This window comes from Lepidothrix coronata, unplaced genomic scaffold (assembly GCF_001604755.1).
Source record: "Lepidothrix coronata isolate B3197 unplaced genomic scaffold, Lepidothrix_coronata-1.0 Scaffold26, whole genome shotgun sequence".
NCBI lineage: Eukaryota > Metazoa > Chordata > Aves > Passeriformes > Pipridae > Lepidothrix > Lepidothrix coronata.
Window position 1 is genome coordinate 6,917,635 of NW_016690206.1, and position 16,064 is coordinate 6,933,698.

At 43.2% G+C, this 16,064-nt stretch overlaps 1 protein-coding gene across 15 annotated transcripts in view; it reads right to left on the minus strand.

The window, feature by feature from the left end:
• Window positions 1-523: 523 nt before the first annotated feature.
• The window catches only part of RNF152 (ring finger protein 152), a 42,649-nt gene continuing 27,108 nt past the window's right edge, over window positions 524-16,064 (minus strand). For 7 of the 15 annotated variants that reach the window (XM_017809380.1, XM_017809377.1, XM_017809383.1 and 4 more), the window contains exon 2: window positions 524-3,377. In XM_017809380.1, coding sequence (XP_017664869.1) covers window positions 2,580-3,191 — 612 coding nt within the window. In that variant the 5' untranslated portion in view covers window positions 3,192-3,377 and the 3' untranslated portion in view covers window positions 524-2,579. The other 8 variants (XM_017809374.1, XM_017809373.1, XM_017809376.1 and 5 more) reach the window with 7 other exon arrangements.

Sequence of the window (16,064 nt, forward strand, 5' to 3'; positions counted from 1 at the left end):
CACATAGGGATGAAGAGGGCAGTTTTCTAGACAGCCGTTCTTTGCAAACCTCGGCCTCAAGAGCTTCAGTCGGGCAGGTATGGCTGGAAGGAGGCAACGTTACCGCCACTGTATCGCCAGGACCTGCTCTTTGACTGCCTTGCATTTTTGTGCATTCACAGACAACTCACATAACCAAACACAGAAGCCGGTGCAAAATGCATCAGCGCTGTTCTGGGAGCATCTTTCACCTATGCCATATGCTCCTGGTACACCCAGTAATTGCGACAGAGTAAGGCAGTAGAGGGTCGAGTCCTGTATCTGGTCACTTCCTCCAGAGTCTTACAAAAGGCAGGATTTCTTTGTGAACTGGCTTTCCTTTACACAATAAGCAGCGTAGCATGGATATCAGTAGAAATCTGGCTACCTACTGGCAACAAGAGACTTGCATGTTCACAAGACACATTTAGGAACACCTGCTGTTCCCTACTGCAACCAAATGAAACATGCTGCAGAGAGGTGTCCATGTAATTACAATGCTCACAAGCCAGGTTCAAGGCATACTGCAACTGGGCCTTGCACAAAAAAGGCATTGAATGTGTTATCTGAAGAATTTTTTTTTTTTTGCTGTGCTATGCATACATATGACAGTAGATAAAAATCAGCACAATGGTTCCTGTCCAGACATGACCAAACACACACCATAACAACTAAGCACCGTATATTCTATTCATCAGTTAACAGGAATCAAGGAAGCAAATGGTGTTTTAGGAACAGAGAAGGAAAGAAATCCAGCATGTAGTTAGAGGTATGTTCCTGACAGAAGTCTTAGCTGAGAATGTTTATTGTGAACCAGCAACTAGATTTTGTGACATAACCAGAAACCCAAGGACGTCTATGGGGCAAACTTGGGCACTGCATAGTCAAAACTGTGTTATAATATGGCCTTGAGCAATCTCTAAATATTAGAAACAGCAGTAGGTAGATGACAAGAGGACACACTTCAAAGGTTATGCTTTGTACTTCCAAAAAGCAGCAGTGCAAATCAACAGTGTCTTCTTAAAGGTCTGTTATGTGCCCCTTGATCCAATCCCTAAACCTCACACAAATTTAAGCATTTAGACTTGCCAAATACCCAAATTCACACTGAGCTCTATTTTACTTATGAGCAGTACTACTAAAGCCAGTGGGACTGCTTAAAGCAAGGCGCTACCACAATGAACATTCAGGAATTTGCCTCTTCCCAAGAAGCAAACTGCAAATCACTGGGGTGTCATGACACTCACAGGGAGACACTTCCTGTGGCTTTTTTTTTTTTTCAAATCTGTCCTTATGAACATCAACATTTATAAGACTGAAATAGGGGAATAAGCTCCATTATGCTCACCCAGGCATTCTGACACCAGGACAGCCACAGCAGTTTAGGAGGGGTAGCCCACCCATAAAAGGTTAGGTTGGTCTGGGTTCTCCTCCCAGATACCTCTTCATCACTGTCTTACTAGATGATTGCATCAGTTGGGATGGTGAAGCTTCCTTAGAGCAACTCCTCTGTCACACCATTCATAGGTGCACAGTTGCATTTTCTGGGAAAGAGGGAGGCAAAATAGGTCTAAATTCTTTACAAATATTTAAGAAAACCCAACCTCTAGAAAAAGAAAATTAAGAACAATATGCTATCACATCCTTTCAGGAGTCCTAGGACTTCTCATAATCTATTTCTTCACTAATGGCTATGGAGGCCAGGTCATCAGGAAGTCTGCCAGACTGGAAGTAAAACAGCATGTCCAATCTTTATCATGCAAAGCCATCCTTCGCAAGAAGCCAGGTAGACAGAACTGTTTTGGCTGCATTTTTAGGTATTCCTGCTAGCCCACTTTGCTTCCCTTCTTGGAAGCTCCTTCAAATGAAAGACGCTGGAAGTGCCACTTCCCTGTAGTTGAAAAACAATAGGGAAAAACAGAGACAAAAAACCAGACACCAAGGAAGGAAATGATTGCTTGTAAAATGCTTCCTTTTAAAAACTATTTTACAACTCCCTAACTTGGTTTAATTAATGTGCAGTTTAAAACATATAAAATGCCTTACCAGCTAAACGATTTCTTGGTTTTACAAGTCTCCCTCCCTCCCCCCACTAAAAAATAACACATGTGTGGACTGGTATTGAACACCTCGTACAGTTGCGCGCCAGTTCTCGTTCAGTTCTACATGGAGCAGTTTTGATTTTAATCTACTGTGTTGAAAGAAGAGCCCATACTGTATACTTCACAGTATAACCAGCTACACAGAGGTCTTTAATCTCATAACACAATAAAAAAAGATCACTGTAAAGTTGCAGTCCCTTTGATAAATGATTATGGTGACGCATGCAGTCCTCCTCAGTGCCACTGCCGCCAGACACAGGACGTGATTTTCTCCATGGGCTGCCAAGAGGCCTGACACCACACCGCCAGGAGCCGTAGCCGGGTCGGCACACCGCTGCCCCAGTGCACAGTGTCCTGCAGTCACTGGAGAAAGCTGCAGTGAATTGTCTCGCTCCACATCACCACCACCACCGACCCAACCCAACCCAACCCCCGGGGGAGCACAGCCCCCTCCCCGCCTCAGCCGCAGGAGATCACTGTGAAGCGCTTGGAAATGCACGACATGTTGTGGAGGACGATGCCCAGGAGAAAGACCAGGACGCAGGCCACCAGGATCACAGTGCACACCCCAGACCAGGTGGAGCTTTTCACAGCACCTCTCCGGTCCGGCTCCTCTGCTCCCACCTCGGCGGAAAGGCCGCTCTGCAGCGGCTGCTGCTCTGTGGGGATCGTCACCACCGTCAGGGACTTCTGCTGGCTGCCAGGCAGGAGGCGGCAGCCAATGTCTCCTGGCAGGAGCGCCCTCTCCTTGGAGAGGGGCAAGGGCAGCATGTAGCACCCATTGCTGGGGAGTTTGATGAAGACAGGGGTGTGCTCCGAGGTGTGGGGGATCGCGATGACGGCGATCACCTCAGGGTCATCGGGCAGCTGTGACACAGAGTACCCCGGAGGCAGCTTGGTGATCCCACGGCACCACGGGCAGCGCAGGTCCTTCTGGCTGGTCCTCATTTGTTGCAGGCACACTGAGCAGCAGGTGTGCTTGCAGTCCAGCAGCTTGGGCCGCCGGCGGGGGCTGTAGTAGTTGAAGCAAATCTGGCACTCCAGCAGAGAGTCCTGGGATAGGGTCTCCATGGCAGCCAGCACAGGAAAGCCTTCTGATGAGCCTCACTCTGACACCCCTTAGGCAAGGGGTAGCAGCCTTTCCACCACTTCTCCTCAGGGCAGCACCTGCCTTCCTGACACTGCTTCTCCTCAGGACAGCACTGGGCAGCGGCTATGGAGACCACAGGAAAACCTCTGGCCTGAACCTTTCAGTACCTGAGACAAACAGGAAAAATGTGAAGGAAAAGGTTACTCATAGGAACCAGTGGGAACAAGAGTCTAGCTAAGGGGGAATGAAAACCAGCGCTGACCTTGTTATCTGGTGGGAGAAACAAATTTGCAATCCTTAGCTAGAAAGCATCTTCCCACTGCCTTCACCAAACAGCCTAGTGGAAACTTTCAGGTCAGTCATCACTAGGTCTCTTGGTTTTTTTTTTTCTCCAATTTCCCTGCAAACAAATCGCCATCAACCCACCAGTCTGCCTTTCCAGTTATATTTATCTCCATAACAGAGGTGGCTGTAGTTCACTAGCCAGATCCTTCAGCAACTCCCTCCTGCTGTATTTTCAGGACTTTTCAGCCCTTTCTGCACCATAACAATTGTTCTCATTTAATCCTTTAAACCCCTGAGGATTTTTAGCTATTTGGCTCAACTGCTAAGTTTGCATGAAAGGTGGGGGAAAGAAAAAGTATGTTTAAATGGAAACATTTCCACAAGCTCCTGAACTCATGCCTGTGCTTGAATGAGCAACCAAGTAACTATATTGAAACATCTACATTTGCGCATAATGAAAAGGAACGTTATTATTTTCAGTCAAATTAACTGTTTGCCTAGTTACACAAGCAGCTTGTTGAACACGACCCCTGAAACATAAACCTTCTCACTGATGAAAACCTCACCTGAGGCAAAAAGCTCTGTTTAGACCCAGGACCACTGGACACCATGAAAAACAATCTGATGATGCACTGAATTAAAAGCAAATTGTTACTAACTTGTTCTAAACTATTCATTATAAAGAGATTCCTTCTATAATTCCCATTTCTCCATTTATCACTTACAGCTTCACAAAAAAATGCATGTGTGTTTACATTCACAGTGTGTTGTTTAGCTTTGTTTGATTTTGGTCACTCCAACACACGATTAATATGAAGAGGTGACATTTTTACAACACTTTACATTGCCTTCCTTGCTGAATTTGAAGAAGTATCAGCCTGAAATTGCATCCAGAAATATGATAAAGAAAACTCAAAATATTTGTATGGTGACCTTTGGTTCTCTCTTGTTGCAATTTAACAGCCAAACTAGAGTTAAGAGGAATACATCTGTCAGAGGACTGCTTCCTTTCCATATCGTAATGTCTTGCTCTTCTCCCCAGATCACAGCAACTAGGTTGCAACGTACTAATCGACAGGTTATGTCAGTAAAACAAATAACATTGTTCAAAAAGAGAAGGCGGGCATAGCCGTGGGGTTTGCCATGCAGGACAGCACTCTGGACCACACTGTCCCGTATCCTGCTTTTGGCAGTTACCAGTATTTGAATAGGGAAAACAAAATACACGTCATCTCTTCACATGCTAACAACTGATATCACTGACACTGGCAGAACTAGCACTGCTGCTGATTTCATAACAGCAGTGGATTTTGGCTCACAGGACGCTTCAACAAACACTCACTGACATTCATGGCTTAAGAGGGAGCAGGGGTTGCAGTTACGAAGGCAGGAGCTTCTGAAACACATATAAGAGCTGAAGGTGAAAACAGCACATGCCAAACATCCAAACAAGCACTTCTAGGATGCTTTGCCTCAGCGTGGTTCAGAGGTCACCGTTAGGAGAGACCCCTACCAGCATGAAGCCAGCATGGGTTCAGCAGCACCTGGTCTGCACCACCGCTGTACCACACAAGGCATTTAAGAGATACTCCACATGCAGGGGATGATGAACACTGTTGCAGAAGGGGCTACACATCTGCTGCCTGTGTACAGGCAATACCAAGGGAAAAGCGGAAGAAAATGAGGAGAGGTTTTATCTTCTTTATTCTATTCTAATAGGGACATTACTATCTCCATAGCCCTATGGTACAGGCACACACAAAGGAAGACTGTCAGAAATGGGCAGACACACTAACAGACTAGCATGCAGCTGAGAAAGAAAAATGGAAGAGAGCTATCCACAATGCAGGGCAATTCCCAGCTGAAAAAAAAACCATTAAGAGACAAAGGCTAGATTAGAAATTAGTTACAGGAACTCAGGAAGGAACCACTGAAACCATCAGATCTAGTTTGCAGTCACAAGCAACCCAGGAGGTTTATATTTTGGACAGAAGTATCCATACAAAATCTTCACAGTTACACACTAAAGTCAAAGTTGAGCTCAGACATTACAAGACACAACTCTTACTTGCTGTATACGCAAATCTATTTTAAAAAAATCCAGGTATAACAACACTGTGGTATTATTATGAGAAAAAGCCCCAGTGCCTAGAAATTCAGAAATTAAGGCTTATCATAAATGGCCTGGGTTAGAAACAATCTAAAAGATCATCTAGTTCCAAACCCCCTGCTGTGGGCAGGAACACCTTCCATGAGACCATGCTGTCAGAACTCCATCTAGCCTGGCCTTGAAAACTTCCAGGGATGGGGCATCCCCAACTTCTCTGGGCAACCTGTTCCAATGCCTCACCACCGCCACAATAAAGAACTTTTTCCTAATATTTAATCTAAACCTACTCTCAGTTTAAAACCATTCCCCCTTGTCGTGTGACTACTCTGCCCAAAGACAAAGTGGAAGCACTCCTTCTGCAGATGTAAATCAGTATCTCTGCATAGAAGTTCTGCCCTCCACATTTTGGATGTCAGTGAACGGGCTGTGGAAGTTCTCTGACCTCATTTAGCCGTCATCTACAACCATCTCACTCCACTAACAATGGTAAAGGTAAAACAGTTTCTGTTGATGTGAATATGATTGGGACCAAGATAATTTTTCTGACCACATCCCTCGTGCCTGTCCCAGTGACATCCTTACAGTAGAAGATTAGTGCTAGGAGAGAATGAGATGAAGTATTTGGAACTAAAGAATAAAACACAAGTCACTTTCAGGCAAATAGTGCCCTAAGGAAAAAGAAGAAAACCCATCCCAACAAGATCTAAGCTGCTTTGAATGCTAAGCAATGCTATGAAGCATTTCTCCAGAAGGTCAACATTTTAAAGCATTAGTGCAACGAACCGGAAGAAAAAGGAAAAGAATAGTGACAAATTAAAAGGTTAAAATAGAGTTCACCACCTATATGATATAAATTGTTCATATTTTCCCAAAATGTTTCAAATAATAAATAATCAGAATTGTACTGTGCCAGGTCAATAGTAACAACCAGTAAGCAGAGAGATTAGGATGATTCCTTCAGAACACGACTAAAGACAAGTTAAAAAGTAGCCACAGCCATCTAACCCCTTGGCCTTTGCTGACACTGCTTTGTTCAAAGGTTGGACTCGTAGCTTCATGGGTGCAATATAACTTTATTTCCAACCATACTGAAAGTTCTACAGTCCTCTTGCATTCTGCCCCAGCTCAGTTTGAGGATAGGAGAATGTCAAGCCATCATTTACAGTCAGAATCAAACTGCATTATTATCTATTTGATAAATTTTGCCACAAATAGTTAGGAAGGGAAAAGCCATGGAAGCTCTCTCAGTACTCTTCTACCACTTCACTTTAATAACTATACCAAGAGAAGCAGATCTCTTGGACAGGGGACTGAACTCTCTGGTTTGTGTTCAATGCACCCTCACACCAGCTGAAGGTAGTGAGCTGCCACAAGTGAACGTCTCGCTCAGAGCTTATTCAGACTGGACTTTTCTCTGTGCTTCAAGCATGAAGGCCGAGAGGCAGCCAGGTTGCATGAGGGCACTGCTGACATCAACCATCAGCCAAAACTACTGCTGCATCATTATTTGCTCTCTTCACACAGTGACGCCCAAGGTGGGCAAGGGGACTGTTGACAGGAAAACAGAGGTGTGGGGGGGAAGCAGAAAATACTGTCAGGGATATCTGTAGGTCTCTGCAAAAGAGGCTGTGTGTATGTATGTGTGGATAAGGGCATGCATGTGGAAGTAGGGGCTGCGTAGTACAACACTGAAATCACACATACAGACAGAAGCAACTGCAGCTGCAAGCAGTGACCCTGCCTGGCACAAACCTGACAGCAATTGGAAGCTCTTCAGGGCTGAGATTTACCTAGTAACACAAATAAAAGCTAACTGGATATGAAAATTCACAAGCTCCAAAACTCATGTGTCAGAAAGGTACAGCTGAAGCAAAGGAAGCAAGAAGAGACAAGCCATGAAAAGAAGCATCAGGAGACCTCTCTGCCTCCCCCACACCCTCTTTCCCTGGCTGTGCGTCTGCCCAATATCCATAAGGTTGCCACTGGCAAGCAAGGCAAGAGATTCACAAGCAGTTACAGAGACACAGGGAGGAACCTGTAAAGCTGATGACACCTGCAGCAGAAGGTCAAAGTAAAGCCAAGTGCTTGAGAGCATAGCACAAAGGTCCTCCCTGCAGATTTGGCTGTCCTCTGCACAAGCCATGAGATTTTAAGATTTGAGAAATGATGGTATGACTCAAGAGCAATAAATCTCTGGAGAATAGAACAGGTATTTCAGCTGTTTGTCAGTCATGATATCTGTTCTGTCAGTACCTTGTTGGAGGCCACAGATGAGCCCCAAGTTCTCTTTGCTGGGGTGAGCAGGAGGCCAAGAATGCCAAGGCATTCTGCTCCTTACTCCTCAAGAAGCAGAAGGCGCATTTGTTGCTCTTGCTATTCGTAGCTTCCCAGCACAGTGTAAGGAGGTACTGCAGGAGGTGAACAGATGAAGTTTGCTGTAGCTGCAACAGTGAGAGGAAGAAAGCACAGGTTTGCTCTGCACAAACCCTAACTATAAACTGGTTCCTAACTGGCCAGGCCAGAAAAAAACGCTATTTTTGGAACACAGTGCAAAGGGAAACGTTGGACATCCATGATGGAAGCTGTACAAAAAGTCAGAGGTGAGAGTCATTAATGGTAAATCTTTACACAGAGACATGATATTTTTTTTTGTAAGGACAGCTCCAATTAAGCAGTGGAAACCATAGCCTTGAAGAGGTGCTTCCTTCACTGAAGGACTCAGAACTATCTTCACACATACTTTCTAACTTACTAAGGCCCAAAATTATATTAACTTGAAAGCCCCAAAAATATACTTTAACGATGCCTTGTGAATCTAATTCACAGAAAACTAAACATCGTATCATACTTTGAAAGACCAGCTTTGGAGCATGCTGATGTACTTAACTGATAACTGAGAGAAAGCCTCAAAAACTTTGCACAGACTTATGCATGGATTTAGGTGTGATCTACTTGCTACGCCAAGGTTACAACAGACTTCCAGCAAGGCAGTGCATTGACGATACTTCACCTTTCTCAAGGAAGGTTCATTACGTAAACTCCCCAAACACATTAAGAATTCTTTGACAGTATTACTGAGTATGTATGATTTATGATGAAGAAAGATTCATTCATTTCAGGTGCCCTTAGGCTGTAAAGGAGATGGGGTGAGGAGGGAGTGCTGATCTCAACAGGGGAACTAATTACAAGAATCATCTGCTCACAGATATGGAAGGAAATGTGTGCTAGAGTCACTTCAAATGAGGAGGAAGGAACACATTTAATATTTGAAAGCATTTTTGCTACAATAATTCAGCATCCGTGAATGTTTTTCACAAATTCATGTTTGGACAAAACACTCCAGGGCTACTGCAAATGCCCAGGGCGTACTACCTGATTTCCCCTGAATATCCTTCACTAAACAGTCCTATTTATTTTAGGCTGTTCTATAGCACTAATTACCATAGTAACTGAGAGCAGCACAACGATTAATTAATTTATTCATCACAACACCCTTGTTAAGAGAGAAGTATTATCATCATTATATTCTTTCATCACCTAAGAAAAGAAGTGCTGAGAGATGAAGCAACTGGTCCAAGGTCAAGCAAGCACCACCCAGATTGCCTCAAAGTTCCTGGACAACTTCATCACAGCTCCACTTTTCACCTTATGAGCCATGGGGTAAAGGTGATAGATTTCTTTTCTGCAATAAAGCTCAGAAACCCATCCGTTTCTCTCCATCTCCTTCAGCTGGCAGCATGCCCATGTTACGCCTGAGATTTTTAGGGGGCTGTCATTGAACATATCAGCTTTTCCACAGATCATGAAAAACATGAGAGCCTGTGATCCAGAAGCCAAGTATGTCCATGGACACAGATCATCCACCATGTAGATTACAACCAAGAGACTATACGCATTTTGAGGGACATAAAAATAACAATAAGACAACAAAGTAAATCCATTCTTCTCTCAGAATTACCTGTTTTCTAAGAATCTTCCTCTAAGCCAGGCAGCCTACATCCACCATGTTTTCCATTTAGTTATTCACAATTGCACTGAAATATTGCAGAACAAAAGTGTTTTAATTTAGCCAAAGCCTTTGCCAGTGCAAGCTGTCACTACTGCTTTAGCTTTAGTCCAGCCCTTGCCAAGATAAACATCAGCTACACAGGCCCAAGGTGCATAAAGCTGCAAAAAGTAAAGCTGAGTGAAACTAAAATATATGAGCCTACCAGCACCAGGGGATTCAGGCTGATGGAGAGAGAATCTGCTCCAGATGATCCCGACGGCACATATCAAACAGGACACCAGTTGTCCTGCCTCTTTGGCAGCTGAGCAATCAGTGGTGGATCATGAAAAAGGAGCCTAGCTGCAAGGTATCATTCCACAGCATTTACCTTAGAAATTGTCATCAGGAAGCCCCAGCAAGACGAGATAGAGGCAGAAAGGTCACCTACAGGAATGCAGATGTAGAAGTTTATAGTTTTAGAGCAAAAACAGATCAGCTGAAAACACCAACCTTTGATGTTTAAAGATAACAAAGAGAGACTCACATGCTGCTCCATGTTCCATCTCACATCACCAGCTGCACTGCTCTTTCCTTTTATCTGCAAACATCCACATTCCCTGCCTTACAAAGACCTTATTTTGGTCAAATATGACCAGGAGAAGCTGCACTTTGTTCCAACAGCAAACACTACTAATCACCCACAATATGCCAGGTCAGCAAACGTTTCTTAATCCTGAGGGAAAACAGCCCAGCTATGCTCATCAGACAGTTTCACATCAGGTGCTTTAGCAGCGAAAAACACTATTTGAAATTAAAATATTCTAAGAAATATGCCTATTTCAGACACACAGAGACAGAAAGCAAACAGCTTTCCAGCCCACCCAGCCTGTCAGCAGCCCTCCATGCAGGTCATCCTGGAGCAGGTGGGAGCATCACCAGCCAAACTCTGACACGTCTGCACGTTTTTGACAACACCACTTGTCAAGTTGCCCCAGAACTATGGTTTCCTAAATCTCCTAGGCTCCCTCTAGCCTGGCAGAGCAGGTGGGACCCCCAGCTGCAGCTCAGTCCTGCTAGAAGAATCATGAAGGTACTCCTTACCAATCCTGCTGTCTCTTAAGTTCTAGCATATCTCTTCCTGCATGAGGGGATAGGATGACTGTAGTCCTAAGACATCCCAAATCTGAAAACTGCCCAGCACAGGATATTAAAAGGTTCCTCACAATTTGCAAATAAATAAAATCTCCAGCATTCAAAGTATCCTAAGGGATGATGCTATAGCCCACTCTGAGCACAAGACTTGCAGGGCCATTAGCAGTTTTGTTTGTTGCTCTTAATTATGCCTGACTCATTCCTAAACCCCATGGTGAGAGGAATTAAAAGCCAGCTTTTCCCACTACCAAGTGAGAGATCTATTTGCCATTCAAATGGACATCAAAAGGAATGGGGGTGGAAGGTTTGGCATGAAAAGAATTCTATCTCTCACCCACCAAATAAAAGCACCAGTAGTTATTTATGATCAGAACATAAGGGACAAGTGGTTATGTAGTTGGCAAAGACAGATTTAGAAGCTGCTTCCTTAACTTAAAGTAAGGTCACAATTTAAGTCATTGAGGCCAAAATCCCACAATTACTGGAGGAGCTATAGGTGCTAAACTCGTGCTCAGTAATGGCTTTTCAATGCAACATAACATCTTCTTTCTAAGGGATTTTCATTTATGGCAACATGACAAAATTCTGTGACACTCAAACTGCTGAGAGAGGTATGAAGCACCTGATCACTTAAATTACAAATTTTGCTCTCCCATTAGAGCTTTATGCTTCATGTGCCACTGATAGAATTTGCCTGATACCTAAACAGAAACTTAATTAAAAGATTCTTCCCTCCCTCCCCTGAGGATCTGGTATTAGACTTACAAAATGCACCATCCAAAAAAAATTAATTTTAAATAAAACTCAAATGCAAACTTTTCTCACTGATACAGGTCAGTGGGTGATTGAGTGTGGAAAAGCTTGAATTAGTCTCTTAAGACACTCGTCTATAAGTAGAGGAGAGAGTGCTACTGCTTTCTGAGGTCATTCAGTGGGTTTAGATAACACTAGGAAAAAACCTACCTGCCTATGGGCCCAAACAGCGAGGAAAGGAATTGCTACTCACATATTCAGATACTGCCTATACAATGCAAAAAATGAAAACTCAATTTCACACTTACCTCAGGAAACAAAAGTCCTTCAAATCAGAGTTTTAATTGTTGTGACTTCTCTGTGCTCCCAATTCGTACACCCTCCACCTGCTTAACACGTTTTGTGCTCTCTGCGCTCACCCAGTGCAGCTTCCTGAGGACATGACTGTGCGTCCCACATCACTGAACAGCTACCTTCACACGGCTGCTCTCAAGAGCTAGGATGGTCTGGGGTTTGTTTTCTTGGGGTGTGGGAAGGGGTTGTTTCTTTTTTTCCTTCAGAAAAAATGGGGAAAATAGCACAACAGACCCATGAGAATCAAAGTTTTACATCCTTTTACACTGAGATGGATGGGATTAAGAAACCAGAAAATATTTTATTAGAAGCCACACAACGATAAGTAAGGAAATTCTTTCATAGATTATAACAAGTAGAATAAAGTCTGAAGGAGATTATAAGGGCAGGGGGAGCTTTTTTCATCTTTTTACACCTTTGCTCTGAAAATTGCAAAGTGGGCAGTACAAAGGAGTAAAGCCCTCTGTTTATCAATAGAGAATGTGTAACAGCTGTGCTAATGCAGAACCACCACTTCCAAGAGTTTATCTTTACAAGAGAGTGGAAGATAGCCAACTAATATGCCTCCTCAAGGTCAATAGCTATGTCATTTCGTAATGCAGACAAATCATGATCTTCATCTGATAAGCACTACAGCTACTCCAGGTCACAGCTCTGGTCATTTTGGTTTGCAGACTACACTAAAAGGAACTGGAAGTGATCCAAAAGCTCCCTTCTTATTGGAAACTAATCATTCACCCTGTAACATTCTGTCAGCTAGTAATATTAATACCACCCTCACTTCCTGAATTTTGGGAACAGTCCAATTCTCATGGCAAATATGGATCACAAGCAGAGTTAGATCAAGCCTGAACTGCATACATATTGATGATTTCCTATTTCATGATTTATCTCTCTGTCTTTACACCAGTAAAATCCTCCGAAGAGATTTAGCAGGCTATAACAGATAAATAATTTCTTCCAATACTTTTCCAAACCACATGTTTCTACCCATGACTATAAGCACTCCACAAGCTCCAGTTCAGACAAGTTATGAAGCGCATGACTTGACATTAGCCACTGAAGTTAATGGGATGACACAGGCTCTTGAGGTCAGTTGCACACTCACATATTTAGCACACTATCCATCATTACAACCAATACAGAACCCAGCACCAGAAGCTTCAGGCAAATCAAGGCAATCTCCAAGTGCTGACACCTTTGCTTCCCCTACACCACCCTGGGTTTCCATGAAACATGTGACCTGAGGAAACACAACCCAACCTTCCCAGAAGAGCTGCAACTAAACAAACTGGTTTCACACCAACCATCCCAATCAGCTCCACATTGTCACTCAAAGCCCCAGTACTACCAAGTAAAACTTCAGATTAGTGGTGAGGCAACAAATTTATACCAGGACAGGCTCTCTAGTCTCTCCATGCCCATGGGCACGCCCATGACAGAAACAGGAAGACTCCCCTGGATAGCATTCTAGAACAAAGCCTAGAACAGAGTGAGGGGATTTGCACTGGTTTCCCTCTCATATGAAGCAGCACAGTTTGCAGACAGAGGTAGTCTCGCAGCTAAGCAAAGCAGTGTTCTCAAGGGAAATGATCATAACTCAGGTTAGCACTACCACAACCCTCTCTGGGTGGGCTGAGATAAATTACAGCTCTGGGACACTGGGCTCAAAGCTGCAGAGCTGCTAGCCTCTCTGCTACGGTAGCCATGACGCAATGGGGACCAGCAATTGGCTGCTCAAACGCTCAGGCAGAGGAAGATAAACTGTTCTTGCCCCCATTATATGAAATCTACTGTTGCTCTTCTTCACAGAGATGGTATTCAGTTCCAAGAGCCACTCACCTTCTGTAGCTGCAAGAAGTTTATCAGACCTGCCAAGCTTTGCAAAGCTGAATTTCATTCTTTACAGTGAGCTTCAAAATTTGTGCCAGACATCACCCATCATACTTCTGCCAGTCAAAGTCTGGCGGCTTTTGAAACATCCTTGTGTGAAAATACCATCCATTTGGCAGCACTTAACTAATAGCTTACAGCATTTCTGCTGTATGAAGGAGTAAAAATACTCGGAAAGGACTGTGTTATGCTACATTAGAGCAAAACAATCAAAATGAAGCAAACTGCTTTACATCTTAATTTTGTGCCTAGTTCTGCAGTCCTTTCAATGCAGCAGCAGAACAAACTTAGTCAAGGTAACTAGCATAATATTGCTAATGATGAAACCTTCATCACAATCCCAATAGTCTATGGCCACAGTGAGTTCTAGGCTCACAGGATTATGGATAATCAATTCAATACTCAGTAAAAAGAAGGCTGCTAGCATCGTTTTTCTGAAGAAAAGCCTGAAAATATGAACTTCAGAAGCCCCAAATCCCAGTTAGGTAGGATCCCTAATCAGGCTCTGATTTGTAAGCCAGTGTCATGATTTCTGCATGAGAGTTAGAGCTAACTAAAAAAATGAAGTTTTGAGGTGAACAAATTAATTCATTGGCAGTTTCAGATCAAATTAAGCAAATACTTTCTCCTTAGGCAAAAGTGGAAATTTCCATTAAAATGTCAGCTCATTTCAACTTTCATTTCAATTTGACTGTTTTCTTTCAGAAGAATAAATTTATAAAAAGGTAACATAAAGGGCAAACAAAGCTTTTTGTACTAACTCTGGAATAATTTTTCTTCTGAGGTGATCAGCCACTGAGCGAGCCAGAAGCATCTCTTACATTGCTCTACTGCTGAATGTGGAATGCTTAAGTCTAGCAATACACTTAGTCTAACAAAAGCAAATGAGATAAATACACTCTGACTATCAGCTGTAGTTTCACAGAAGCGCATTTTCAAAGATTGTTACTCAGCTTTTTTTGGTTGTTGGCTTAAAAAAAAAAATACACAACATGGCACAGTTTTCAACAGACAACTTACATTTCATCACGTGACTAAAAGCTGAAGAGGACCACGTGGTCAATAGGACTGCTGGTTTTTACAAGTGTTTTTTGCTAAGGATCTAAAGGATCTTACATTGAAAGGGCAGGTGGTTAAGGGATTTCTTAAAAAAAAAAAAAAAGTCACACTCATCCCAGTGTTCCCTACAGCACATCCCAAAATCATTAGTTACTTTTCAAGACTTACATCACACAAGCCTCACCACTTATTTCCACCTTGAAATCTCTGTTCAGTTCTGGGCTCCTCATTACAAGAAGGACATTGATGTGCTGGAGCATGTCCAGAGAAGAGCAACAGGGCTAGTGAAGAGTCTGGAGCAAAAGTCTGATGAAGAGTGGTTGGGGGACCTGGGATTGTTTAGTCTGGTGAAAAGGAGGCTCAAGAGAGACTGTATCACTCTCTACAACTACCTGAAAGGAGGCTGTAGAGAGGTGGGGGTCAGTCTCTTCTCCCAAGTAACAACTGACAGGACGAGGGGAAACGGCCTCAAGTTGCACCAGAGAAGGTTTACATCAGATGTTAGAAAAAATTTGTTCACAAAAAGGGTTGTCAAGCGTTGGAACAAGCTGCCCAGGGAAGTAGTGGAGTCACTGGAGGTAATTAAAAGATGTGTCAATCTGGCAACTGGGAACATGGTTTAGCAGTGAACACGGCAGTGCTGAGTTAATGGTTGGACTTGACGACTTTAAAGGCCTCTTCCAACCTAACCAATTCTGTGATTCTGTTCCATGCAACATCACACAGAATAGCAGTTAAGAACCAAAGAGGCGCCTCAGGGACTGCTCAAAGAAAGGGGAAAATGCATTGTCATTCTAGAAGGTGTTGCACTGGAAGAGATTATCTAAGAAGACATGGTGTACATACACCCAGCTTTATGCATCTATGCAGGATTGGACCAGATTCCACTCAGTTGAGTTCTTTCTGTTATAGTATTATAACTGTGTACGATTTTACAGTGGCATGCTGAACATTGGAAACTTCAATGTACACAACTAAACCAATGCCAAAGGAACCACACTGACTTATGGCCGCTGAGGATTTGACACACAGACAGAAAAATCAGTGTTACAAAACAGAAGCAAAAATTGCCTCTTTTCTACTGCCAAAACAAGTTCTTGACTAGGATGAAAAAAATGTTCAGCTCCAGATCCAGATTTACATTGTGCCACAAAGTACAACATCCCTTGCTTTCCCGCCAAAAGGTTTTCAGAATTATTTAGTTTACTGATATAATTGTTACTTTTTAGAGTTGAGTCAGTGTTTTCCTAACTTTTGCTT